This window comes from Artemia sp. Qi Xiang Cuo, chromosome 12 (genome assembly GCF_049724085.1).
Source record: "Artemia sp. Qi Xiang Cuo chromosome 12, ASM4972408v1, whole genome shotgun sequence".
Taxonomy (NCBI): domain Eukaryota; kingdom Metazoa; phylum Arthropoda; class Branchiopoda; order Anostraca; family Artemiidae; genus Artemia; species Artemia sp. Qi Xiang Cuo.
In genome coordinates, this window is record NC_142805.1 from 60169489 (window position 1) to 60183503 (window position 14015).

General features: G+C 34.8%; 2 protein-coding genes and 1 pseudogene across 6 annotated transcripts in view; 2 read left to right on the forward strand and 1 right to left on the reverse strand.

Moving 5' to 3' along the window:
• Rab3GAP1 (RAB3 GTPase activating protein subunit 1) overlaps positions 1-14015 on the forward strand; it is a 350147-nt gene that overhangs the window by 186291 nt on the left and 149841 nt on the right. Inside the window, exon 1 of one of the 4 annotated variants that reach the window (XM_089098392.1) lies at positions 10290-10309. The exons of the other annotated variants lie outside the window; for them this stretch is intronic. Coding sequence (XP_088954518.1) covers positions 10305-10309 — 5 coding nt within the window. The 5' untranslated portion in view covers positions 10290-10304. Of the gene's footprint in view, positions 1-10289; positions 10310-14015 lie in introns of those variants that run through there. 4 annotated transcript variants of the gene reach the window in all.
• The window catches only part of LOC148946359 (uncharacterized), a 57813-nt gene that overhangs the window by 42262 nt on the left and 1536 nt on the right, over positions 1-14015 (reverse strand). Inside the window, exon 1 of one of the 2 annotated variants that reach the window (XM_089098387.1) lies at positions 3209-3345. The exons of the other annotated variant lie outside the window; for it this stretch is intronic. Coding sequence (XP_088954513.1) covers positions 3209-3234 — 26 coding nt within the window. The 5' untranslated portion in view covers positions 3235-3345. Of the gene's footprint in view, positions 1-3208; positions 3346-14015 lie in introns of those variants that run through there. 2 annotated transcript variants of the gene reach the window in all.
• Positions 3786-4370, forward strand: LOC148946360 (small COPII coat GTPase SAR1A pseudogene; annotated as a pseudogene).

Here is a 14015-nt window from a genome sequence, read left to right on the forward strand (position 1 = left end):
AATCACTTTCGACTTATAAAAAAAAGTACTAGAACTCTCAATTTCTGATAGAATGAGCATCATCCGAAGTTTCTACGACCATGAGGTCGAGGTGGTGATGAGAAAGGGGCAGTCCCCCTCCTATACGGAATAAATTCTGCTCATTTTGAGTTTAATGCTACTCTTTACTTTCATAATAACAGCGTAGACTAGAAATGTTCCCAGAAATCACGAAAGATTGAATATCAGTTTCTCATTTTTGGTGTGTTTTAAAGGTTTTTTTGCCCCCCTCCAAAAAAAACCATCCCCCAACTAAAGTCCTGGATAAGTCCTGGATCAATCTTTTTAGAGGTGACAACGGGATTACGGGAATCGAACCCTGAGCCCCGTATGACTAAGCAAAGCCTAAGGCCATTGTGCTCCCACATGGTTAATTGAAAGATTGACTGCAACAGAAATAGTTTATGAATCGCTGGGATAATTTAGCCACTTGATCAGACACCTCGGATTTCGCTCAAGATCCGAAGGATAACAGCGTGATGACTCAAATTTAAAATTTACATTTGAAATCAATTATTTTTTTTACATGAAATCAGCATAATTTTTTATTCTTTTCTTTTTTACTAGGATTAGAACTATTTTGGACTGTACATCTGTCCATAAGGTTTTGATTCACCTAGATTACTAGTTGACCTTTTCAAAGTCGGCGTATTATCTTAAAAAAAGAACCACCAAAGCTCAAAAACAAGACCATAAACAGGCCATAAACCGAGACCGTAAACCGAAACAGGACCATAAACAGAAAGAAAAACAAGAAAAAACCAAATGGAAGTGTATGAATAAAATTTCTCTGAATCTTCTCCCGAAAATTTGAGTTTGGAAGTTATAATTTGGTGCAAAAGGGTAATTAAAGCAAAAACGACAACGAAAACTCTTAGAATAACTTAGAAAATATACGTCACGGTAAGATGACGGAACCAGTCATATGATGAAAGGATAGTTTCTGGTTTTTTTTCCCGTTTTCATAAAAAAAATCAATTCTTTTTCGAATTTCAACTTCTTTTTTTTTGGAAAAAAAACTAGGCTTTATTTTCAAGACCCAGGTGGATACCAGTTCATCGAAAATCTGTTAAGCAGGATGAATAAACCTTTTAGAAATGGATCTTCAGCCCAAATTGGGTCTAACTTGCATCAAAAGACTACATTTTTTTATGATTCCATATATATATATATATTTATCATGAGCTTTAAGTTTTGAAACGACAACCCTGTTTCGTGCCGAACATGTCTTCAGATGTTTGGTGTCAAATTTTATTCAATTTATGAGACTCTTCGATGCATCAATTACAAGCTTTTGTCTCTATTGTACCTCTGATGAAGTTTTTTTTTAAATACCTTCTATGAAAATTTTCGAGAAAACAACATTCTCTTTCCCTCTCATTTCCCTGAAAACTTTGCAGACAAATAACTCAAGTTGTATTCTCAAGCTTCCTGAAAAATTATAAACTACTAAGTAAGTAATCAAACCTACTGATTTGTACAATGGCAAATAAGATCAACATAATAGTCTCAGAATGAATAAAATACATGCCAACCTCAAAATTAAGCATAAATGTACGTATTTATTGATAATTTGTATTATTATGCATAATTTAATACGCACACATGTGACAAGAAAACTTTTGGGCCAAATTTTCCCACTTTCCCGTGTTTTTTGGTAAATCACCTTAATCCTGAACTTCAAAAAGGACAAGTGTTTTTAGCTTCGTAGTCCTTCTCCGTTAAATCAACATTTTACTTTACTCCCTGGATGTATCTCCAAAAAGCAAAGTCAATAAGGGTCAACAGTGTGACTCTGTAAGCTCAGCCAGAGTCGAATCAGCTTCAAATGGGTACCTGGAGAAATCTGGGGGAAAAGACGAAAAGCGTCGAATTATTCGCCTTCAATCACTCATTACATTCCCGGACGAAGGTGAAAATCAGGAGTTCAGTGCCTGCGCAACAGGGTTGCCACCGTCAGTAGGATTTTACTAGATCTAGTAAAAGAAATAAAATCTAGTAAATTTAGAGGATCTATTAAATTTCCCGAAATCTATTAAAAACTAGTAAAAGTCATGATTTATAGTAAACAAAACTTTTTTTTATTTTCCATGAATTCAGGGGGAAAAATTATCGTAAACATATGACAATTTACAATTTTTGCTTGTCTATTTCGCAATTTACAAATTTGCTTGCCCGTTTCAGAGGAAAACAAGCAGTCACCTATTTTCACAAGAATCCCCTTCACTTCTAGCGTCTAAAGGTCGACAAAATAAGCTTTCTGTGTATCAAATCTTACCAACTAAAAATGAAGCTATAATGACGCTTGGATTTGTGATGATTGGGAATCTATTGGAATCAAAACAAAAGCCAACCACCCAAGGTGATTAGGTGAATCTCCTCAGTTTGAAAATTTTTATTGAGAAGGAAGGAGCATGTTGAGAGAAATTAAAAGTAAGTAGAAATGTAACATTATATATATATATATATATATATATATATATATATATATATATATATATATATATATATATATATATATATATATATATATATATATATATATATATATATATATATATATATATATATATATATATATATATATATATATATATATATATATATATATATATATATATATATATATATATATAACCTGTCTTCCTACTTCAGTAACTGAAATAAATGAGCACTTGAACAAGGTCTATACCCTACTCATCCACCCAGTTCCCTAGGACAAAACAGTATATATATATTTATGTACAGGGGCGTCGTTTAGGGTAGGCAAGGGGGGCGGTTACCCCCCCCCCCAATAATGTGGAGAAAAAAATATTATACATCCCATGCGTTTTGACCATCCAGATATGGACCCCTCTTGCCCCCCCCCCAACCCCCCAATAAATTTGCTTGAGATTCGAAAAGAGAAAAAAAAGAGAAAAGGAAAAGAAAAAAAAAGAAGAGAAAAGGAAAAAAGATTGTGAAAATCGTATTGATTATCCTCTTATAGTAGAAATTGATGCTTGACGGTGCGCGTGCAAAAAAAATAATGTATATAATTTTGTTTTTAATAGTTCCTGATGTGCTAAAGTTTGTTCTCTAATATAAATTATCGATAAAAACAATTAGCCATTATGCATGAAGAGTTGAGAAAATACAAGATTATCGGTTAATGATCCAATATATTTACCTTTTGGTTTGACAAAAGACAAGCATCTTTTGAAAAGTTGCTTATCTGGGGTTTGATGTCACATCTGAGTGAATTTACTTCCTGATTCCTTGTTATTTGCTTCAACTGCCTGATTCCCTGTTTTTCGCTTCAACTACTTGATTCCCTGTTGTTAGCTGCAATAGAACAACAGATTCCTCTAATGCTCTACTACAAAGACAAAGACTACACAGACAAAGATGAACAGCAGCAAAATATAGTCTGTCACCCCCCCCCCGGAATATATACTTTCTCCAGTAGTCCGTTCAAGACATTATTTATATTAACATGATTTAACCAGTGAATGCACACGTCATACTTTTGTAAACTTGGCTTTCGAATGTGTAATTTTTTTTTCTTGATTTTGTTGCTAAAATCTTTTTTTTAGCATTTATCATCAAATGCATAAAACTCTGGTTTCTTTTCTATGATTAAAGTGCGAATTGTATTTTTTAGCAGTGAATATAATTTTTTTCAAACTACTGTTTTTATATTACAGCATAAATGCTGGATTCCAGCATGAATATTTTGCATATCAATTTTCTTATTAAATTCAATAATGTTTATTTTTTGGAACTGGCTGACTGGTGTTCTTTGTTACTTAGGACTATACAAAAAATCAGGCAAGTTGTTGCTTTTGGGCCTCGATAATGCTGGCAAGACGACCATACTGCAAATGTTGAAAGATGATAGAATGGGACAATATTCACCAACTATACACCCAACTTCAGAAGAACTGTGTATTGGCAAGGTGAAGTTCATCGCTTTCGATTTGGGGGGTCATAGAGAAGCAAGGAAAGTGTGGCAGGATTACTATCCTGTTGTCGATGCCATCGTTTTCTTGATCGATGCTGCAGATCGAGCCCGATTTGAAGAGGCTAGACAAGAGTTGGAATCTTTGCTTATTGATGAGACTTTGTCAGCAGTTCCAATATTGATACTTGCGAACAAAATTGATCAAGGGAATGCAGCATCAGAGGAAGAGCTGCAGTTAATATTTCAACTCAATAATTTGAGAACAGGCAAAGGACCTATGATCAAGAGTGATCTTCGAAGCCGACCACTGGAGCTCTTCATGGTTTCTGTTTTGAAGAAAACGGGCTATGGCGAGGCCTTTAGATGGCTCTCGCTGTTCATCGACTAATTCACTGCAATCCTGTCCCGTTAATATTTTCGACTTCCTGACAAGTTTAGAAAGAAAAAAGTGATCTTGTCACGTTAGAGTTGATCAATACGCTTAGAAAAAACAAAAAAATTGACCTTGAAAGAGTTGTCGTTGATCCTTTCCCGTTAGACTCGATCGATAATCCAGCAATTGTTGTTGACATCCAGGAAACATCCTGTAATTGTTGTTGACACCCAAGAAATAACCAGCAATTGTAGTTGACATCCAAGAAATATCCATCAATTGCTTTGGTCATCCAAGAAACATCCGTCAACAGTGAGAAAAACCATGAAAAAACATCCTCGGTGAGAAAAACCATAAAAAAAAACATCCTCAGTGAGAAAAACCATGTGTAATCCGCGCTGGTACCCCCTTACCTATTCTCCACAGGCTGTGGTTCTACGATTTTACGATTAGCGGTTTTACGATTAGCGAACGACAAAAATTTTGCTTCCGTTCCGTAGCAGAGATTTAGTTCTATCCATCTACTGAATCGTGTTTTCGAAATTTGGTGTACAGGGTTTTGGATTAAAAATGCATAGAAAATTGGTTTAAAATTACTGAAAGAAGGATTTTTTTCGTATCTTTTAAGCAGGTTTAGACCTCCTCTAAGAAAAATTCTAAGTAATATCTTAGTTCTGGCTAAGTGAATGAATGGATCTGAGTCTAGTGAATCGGCTAGTACACCTATTTATTCTTCTGGTGCAAGTTATAGCTGCAGAATACTATGCAGAATATAGCTGCAGACTTGTCGCAAAATAGCTCGTTTTAGCGAGAATTTATATTGCTTTAGCTAATCTTCTCACTCCACAAGTCAAACATTTAGCGGTCGATGTTAGAGCACTTTTAGCTGGGGGATGAGGGGAGTTAGGGATTTAGGCCGTTATTTTTCTGGTTTCAAGGAAAGTCTTCGAATCAGTGTCAAGTTGATTATCCTACGGCTGATCATCAGGCCCATTCAGAACTATCAAAGGTTTTCATTTTTATAATAGCTCTAATTCATTAGCTTCGGTAATTGCCATGCTAGTTTGTTTTTATATGTTTACCTTGCCATGTAAATACTGAAAAAGTCATCACTTTTTGTGATGACAGCGTTTCTTTTGGGAGGGGGAGGGTTTTTTAAAAGCTTTTTAGAGGTGGCATTTGTTATTTTTCTCTCTTAATACATTTATAGATGTCTTTTTGTTTTGTCGTTAGGTTAGAGACCCTTCAATCTCCCTCTGCCCCCTCTCTGGTGGTGGCTGTCATCAATAAAATTTGTATTTGTTTTAAGTTTATAATCCTTTACCCCTTTACTATCAAAAAAAGGAATTGCTCATTTTCAAAAATCTTGTACATTGGGGGGGGGGGGAGCATACCACTTGCGGTGAAAGTTTGCCATTTAAGGTGTGAAGTGCGTCATTCGTGGTATGGATCGGCGGAAGTGTGCAATATTTGGTGGAGAGATTTATACTAGAAGTCTTAATGTAAGCAATCCTCAAGACAAACAACAAACAATTCACGATAAAAACCTCAATAAAAGTCCTAAAAATGCTATCATATTCTAAAATAAAAGCTCAAAGAATACAAAAACTTCTTTTCCAGCTTTCTCAAATGATTATATTTTTGCTTTAATAATGTTGCTATATAGTTGCTATATAGTCCTAAAAAGGTTATCATATTCTGAAATAAAAGCTCAAAGAATATGAATGAAAGAAAAGACGCTACTTGCGAAATAATTGCCAATTACGCAATTTATATATAAAATTCCAAGTTGCGTAATCAGTATCTTCATATCAAAGCTGGAAAGAATTTTAGTTCTATATAAAAGACCACAATTCCTCCACGGGCTGCGATTCCGTAGCATAGACTTCAATCAAACATTAATTCCAATAAAAAAGTCAAAAATCGATAAAGGAAGGAATTTTAGTTCTACATAAAAGGCCGCAGTCCCTCCACGGGCTGTGGTTCGTGGCATAGACTTCAATCAAACACGAGTTCCAGTAAAAAGTCAAAAATCGATGCAGGAAGGAATTTTAGTTCTATATAAAAGGCTGCAATCCCTCCACAGTACGGAAGGGGGTACCAGCGCGGATTACACATGGTTTCTGTTTGTCTCCAGAGGCCGACCACTGGAGCTCTTCATGGTTTCTGTTTTGAAGAAAACGGGCTATGGCGAGGCCTTTAGATGGCTCTCGCTGTTCATCGACTAATTCACTGCAATCCTTTCCCGTTAATATTTCCGACTCCCTGATTGGCTTAGAAACAGACACGTGATCCTGTCCCGTTAGAGTCGACCTGTCCCGATCCTGTCTCGCAGTTCATCGACTAATTCACTGCAATCCTTTCCCGTTAATATTTCCGACTCCCTGATTGGCTTAGAAACAGAAACGTGATCCTGTCCCGATAGACTCGATCAATAATCCAGCAATTGTTGTTGACATCCAAGAAACATCTAGCAATTCTTGTTGACATCCAAGAAACATCCAGCAATTGCTGTTGACATCCAAGAAACATCCATCAACAGTGAGAAAAACCATGAAAAGACATCTACAGTGAGAAAAACAATGAAAAAACATCCTCAGTGAGAAAAACCATGTGTAATCCGCGCTGGTACCCCTTTCCCTATTCTCCACAGGCTGTGGTTCGTAGCATAGACTTCAATCAAACATGAGTTCCAATAAAAAAAAGTCAAAAAACGATGCAGGAAGGAATTTTAGTTCTACATAAAAGGCCGCAGTCCCTCCACGGGCTGTGGTTCGTAGCATAGACTTCAATCAAACATGAGTTCCAATAAAAAAGTCAAAGCTTCGGGAAAGGGTTAGCATGTATCAATAAATAACAAATTAAATCATTTAGGCTCTGCCGAGTAAACAGAAAACCAAGCTCAGATTACTAGTTATTAGAAGGGTGCTGCGAGGGAATTTTCTTTATTTGGTGGGATGGGAAAGGTTGAGAAAAGAGGCTTTAAATAGTTAGTATAGGTGTAATGTCGGAGGGTGTTTGCAATCCCCTTGATCCCCCCTAGATTTTGAAAATGTCCTTTTTGGTATTTTCATTGAACACGCCTTTTTTGTATTTTCATTGAAACAATTGAAAAACGAAAAGTCCCCCCTCCTATTTCGAATTAGTAGTACCCTATATTATATTTTTGATAGTTTACTATACTTTGAGGTGGCGGCGGCGTGGCACCTTAAAAGATCACCCTATCTCGTCCATTATAAGCTTTTTAGTTTGTGTGGCCAAACTTTTTACATTTGATTGGGTAGTCTTGCTATAACTTGTAGAGTTATTCGGTAAAATATTTGAAAAAAATGACAGAAAATTAAAAGCCGATACATACTTTCTTAGAAAAAAAACATTTTACTTCTCCCGTTTTGTGCTGGAGATTCAGGTATTCAGCTTTAATGAAACATGCGTCCCCAGAAAGTGTAAATTTTATTTAATCGACTAAATGGAGTATAATTTTCTTTTTAAAGTTCCGGAACGAACAGTCCCTAAAAACGTTCTAGCATACCTGGTCGGAAAACGCTCTTTTTTCGAAATTGAGTTTAACCCCTCCAGGGTTATTTTGTATTTACGCCAATGATGGTACTACCTACCCTCTCCTAAAGCAAAGTAAGCTAAAGTATTGACCTAGTTACGTTCTAAATATTTAAACTTTATTCTGGCGCACTGATACTGCTATAATCACATACCACACTGCCACACTGGATATATAAAAGTCGTAAAATGCCTGATCATCCTACCCAAAATGCCTACCCAAAACACGGTACTGTGAATGCCGAGTCAGGTTTTTTTTTATACTGCTTAGCATTCAAATTTGTTATTTTCATTGTCAGTAATGTAATATAGAGCCTTTTAAGTTCAAAATAATATTTTGACAGTTATTTTAGCCCTTTTTTAAATTTTTAGCCGCTAGTTCTGCAAAATTCCACACTTATGTGGAATTAAACAAACTTATTGCCAAAAATACGAAAAAATCGCTGAAATTTTTCCAACCGTTATTTTAGCCCCTTTTTCAAAATTTTTAGCAGCTGGTTCTGCTAAATCTATATTTAAATGTACTCAAGCAAGCTCTTTGGAAATAAAGAAATTTAAAACAAATTCAATACAAAAATATCAATTTTTTTCAGCTGTATCCTCTAAGATCAGTATTGATGGATTGAAACGACTAAGTGACCAATTCCACCATTCAAAGCTACAAGTAGGACGTACATGATATATTTTGCTGTACAAGCAGCACTTTCTTCACATATGTAGATTTGTTTGGTCTATAAAAAAACATTATGTTCACTCTTTATAATGACATTGTTCACCTCATGTTTTGTTTTTTTTTCTAAGTTTTAAAAACGACTGGTCAAACTCAATTTCCGTTGAAGTGTTTTTTTTAACTGTAGAACTTTAGCGTATATAAGAGGGGGGTTGAGGAGGGGTCAGCCACCCTAATATATACAGGGGGTATTCCGAGGGGGGAATACCCCCCGCGGAAAATACCCCTTGGTAAACACCCCCGTGGCAGGTGGTAAACACCACCTGCGGCTGGTTGGTCTCCAATCAATTTTGACTTATAAAAAAAGAACTAGAACTCAATTTCTGATCTAATGAGCACTCTCCGAAGTTTCTGCGACAATGAGGTGGAGGTATGGATAAGAAAGCGGAAATCCTCCTATAGGGAATAATTCTGCTCATTTCGTGGTTTAATTCTGCTCTTTACATTCATAATAATAGCATAGACTGGAAATATTCTCATAAATTATAAGGGAGCAGATATCAGTTTCACATTTTTGATGTGTTTTTTAAAGTTAATTTAGTACCTCCTCCCCCTCCCCCCCCCCCAAAAAAAAATACACCCCTCCCCCAACAAAAATCCTGTTTACGACCCGAAGGATTTTAAATAAATTTCTACCTCCACCCTCCCCTCGTCTCTCCCTTAGGACTCATTCTGTATTTGTTTCATTTTTCAGTGAGAGCTGGGATGTTTTGGCATTAAAATGTACCATTTTATGTATTTCCCTCCCTCCCTAACTACAAAACAATCAGAGAACCCCATTGTACAAGTTTAAGTGCCTTTTGTAATTTGTCCATTGCTTACTGATAGATAATGATTTCCTTTTATTTGATAATAATTTCCTTTTAGCAGGGATGTATTTTTCATGGGGGTATTTTTTCCAGGGGAGAAGAATTTTCTGTGGGGGGAGGGTATTTTTCGAGGGGGGGGGGGGTAAACGCCTATAACCCTCCATTTCCACATAACTTACAGCCTTTCAGAGCTTACATTTCAGGAAGAACTTGATTTATGTTATTTCTCTGAATTCGAAGTATCTGCTACTAACTAGTAAAGAATTTTTGCGTATAATCTACCAAGGCCACCTTTTTTTTTTTTTACCGCTGTCAACGCATTGAGGGCCTCCATAAGTAATCCATAGAAATACCACTGATCACAAACCGTCTTGATTCAAAACTTTAAATGTTTTATTCCAAGACTTGAAATGTTTAATGTATAAAATGAATAGAGTGATATATAAAATGATACTATCACTAACAGGTAAAAAAGAAATTCAAAAAATCTGTCAAGGCCACCAATTTAGCCACCGTTGAAGCACTGATGGCGTCCATAAGTAATTCATAGAAAGACCACTGATCACCAACCGTCTTGATTCAAAACTTGAAATGTTTTAATCAAAACTTGAAATATTAAATGTGTAAAATAAATCCAAATTTTTCTATGATAATGTATCTGCCAAGAAACTACGCGAGAGAAAGCATGATTTTAGCCGTAACAAATTTTCTGGATCTCTGCTCCGCCCAGTTAATGAATATTCTTGTTTTGAACGGATATATCTATTGAAGAAAAACAGTTTCCATAACTTTGTAACCAGTCTTATGCACTTAGCCAGTACTTTGTGGTGGAGGGGAACACAAAATAAAAGAATGGGGTATTTACACAGGAAATAACATATGTTTGGAAAATATAGGAGTACTGTTCCGAAGCCCTTCCCCGCTCGTGTCTGCCAGTAGAGAAGAAATTAAAAAAAAAATACTTCTTCAACACTTAGTGCGTGTGTGTGTGTGGGTGGGGGGGGGTATAATTAAAGGGTTGAACGTATAGTCCTTTTGTACACACATGCTTTTAGGAGAGGAAAAGCGGGATCAACAACAATATCTAATGCTAGAAAATTTATGCTTGGGAAATTCTGATCTCTTTCCCCCCTTCTTTCTCAAGAAGACTGAAATTGCACACAAGATTCCTCTGTTATAATAATATGAATTGCTGACCAACTTCTGTAACGGTTATATTATTTGAAATTATCCCAAATCAATGGTAAATTCACTCTGACTTAACAAATGAATCGGTCAACCTAAAGAGAAATAGAAGAATTGATGTCCTAAATATCTTTATTAGAAGGTATGCTTTAATTCCATTGGTTTATTTTTGCAACGTATTACTGTAAGCCGTTATATGGACGTATTATCTTATAGTAATATTTATAATTTAAAATGTTCTTCTTTTTCGCATGCTGACAATCCATGTTGCGCAGCAGGGTTGCCACCCTGACCTGAAAGAATTTACTAAATCGGAGAGGAAAAATTTACTAGATTGTATCTGTTTTTAGTAAACGCTCAAAAAAATTTTTTGCACGCGCACCGTCAAGCATCAATTTCTACTAAAGGAGGATAATCAATACGATTTTCTGCAATCTTTTTCCCTTTTCTCTTCTTTTTTTCTTTTCCTTTTCCTCTTTTTTTCTCTTCCGAATCTCAAACAATTTTATTGGGGGGGGGGGGCAAGAGGGGTCCATATCTGGATAGTCAAAATGCATGGGATGTATAATATTTTTTTCTCCACATTATTGGGGGGGGGGGGGCAACCCGCCCCCGCGCCTGGCCCTATAAACGGCTTGCCCACTGTACACACACACACACATGTGTGTGTGTGTGTGTGTGTGTGTGTGTGTGTGTGTGTGTGTGTGTGTGTGTGTGTGTGTGTGTGTGTGTGTGTGTGTGTGTGTGTGTGTGTGTGTGTGTGTGTGTGTGTGTGTGTGTGTGTGTGTGTGTGTGTGTGTGTGTGTGTGTGTGTGTGTGTGTGTGTATATATATATATATATACTGTTTGTCCTAGGGAACTGGATGGATGAGTGAGGGTCTAGACCTTGTTCAAGTGCTCATTTATTTCAGTTACTGAAGTAGGAAGACAGGTTTTATATACCTGTGTGTGTGTGTGTGTGTGTGTGTGTGTGTGTGTGTGTGTGTGTGTGTGTGTGTGTGTGTGCGTATATATATATATATATATATATATATATATATATATATATATATATATATATATATATATATATATATATATATATATATATATATATATATATATATATATATATATATATATATATATATATATATATATATATATATATATATATATATATATATATATATATATATATATATATATATATATATATATATATATATATATATATATATATATATATATATATATATATATATATATATATATATATATATATATATATATATATATATATATAATGTTACAGTATTCTACCACTTACTTCTTAATTTCTCCTCAGTTGGCTCCTTCTCTTTCAATTAAAAATTTCTTCTTTTTAAATTGATAGAGACCGCACCAATCACCTCGGTGTTGCAGTGGCACGATCTCACATGTGATTCCCGAACTCACTCACAAATCCAAGCTGTCATTATAGCCATCAGCTTCAGCTTTTAGTTGGTAAAGATTTGACACATGGAGAAAGCTGATTTTGTCGAGGACCTTCAGACGCCGGAAGCTGAAGCTGTCATGAGTTACAGGCAAGAGTGACTCGCTTGTCTGTCTCTGAGTAACGATGTCAACAAGCAAGAAATTGGTAAATTGTAAAACAGACAAGCAAAAATGAGGAAATTGTCATATGTTTACGATAATTTTTTTCCCTGAATTCATGGAAAATAAAAAAAGTTTTATTTACTATAAATCATGACTTTTACTAGTTTTTACTAGATTTCGGGAAATTTACTAGATCCTCTAAATTTACTAGATTTTATTTCTTTTACTAGATCTAGTAAAATCCTACTGACGGTGGCAACCCTGTTGCGCAGGCACGGAACTCCTGATTTTCACCTTCGTCCGGGAATGTAATGAGTGATTAACAGCGAATGACACTCGACGCTTTTCGTCTTTCCCCCCAGATTTCTCCAGGTTCCATTTGAAGCTGATTTGATCCGGCTGAGCTTACCAGAGTCACGCACCACGACCCTTATGACTTTGCTCTTTGGAGATAATCTCAGGGAGTAAAGTAAAATGTTGATTTAACGGAGAAGGACTACGAAGCTAAAAAAACTTGTCCTTTTGAAGTTCAGGATTAAGGTGATTTACCAAAAAATACTGTGGAAAGTGGAAAATTTGTCCCAAAGTTTTCTGCCACATAATGTGCGTATTAAATTATGCATAATAATACAAATTATCAATAAATACGTACATTTATGCTTAATTTTGAGGGTTGGCACTTTATGAGGCATATATATATATATATATATATATATATATATATATATATATATATATATATATATATATATATATATATATATATATATATATATATATATATATATATATATATATATATATATATATATATATATATATATATATATATATATATATATATATATATATATATATATATATATATATATATATATATATATATATATATATATATATATATATATATATATATATATATATATATATATATATATATATATATATGGAATCATAAAAAAATGTAGTCTTTTAATGCAAGTTAGACCCAATTTGGGCTGAAGATCCATTTCTAAAAGGTTTATTCATCCTGCTTAACAGATTTTCGATGAACTTTTTTTGGAAAACGATGAGTCTTGAAAATAAAGCCTAGTTTTTTTCCAAAAAAAAAGAAGTTGAAATTCGAAAAAGAATTGATTTTTTTTATGAAAACGGGAAAAAAAACCCAGAAACTATCCTTTCATCATATGACTGGTTCCGTCATCTTACCGTGACGTATATTTTCTAAGTTATTCTAAGAGTTTTCGTTGTCGTTTTTGCTTTAATTACCCTTTTGCACCAAATTATAACTTACAACCTCATATTTTCGGGAGAAGATTCAGAGAAATTTTAGTCAAACACTACCATTTGATTTTTTCTTGTTTTTCTTTCTGTTTATGGTCCTGTTTCGGTTTACGGTCTCGGTTTATGGCCTGTTTATGGTCTTGTTTTTGAGCTTTGGTGGTTCTTTTTTTAAGATAATACGCCGACTTTGAAAAGGTCAACTAGTAATCTAGGTGAATCAAAACTTTATGGACGAATGTACAGTCCAAAATAGTTCTAATCCTAGTAAAAAAGAAAAGAATAAAAAATTATGCTGATTTCATGTAAAAAAAATAATTGATTTCAAATGTAAATTTTAAATTTGAGTCATCACGCTGTTATCCTTCGGATCTTGAGCGAAATCCGAGGTGTCTGATCAAGTGGCTAAATTATCCCAGCGATTCATAAACTATTTCTGTTGCAGTTTATTTGCAGTCAATCTTTCAATTAACCATGTGGGAGCACAATGGCCTTAGGCTTTGCTTAGTCATACGGGG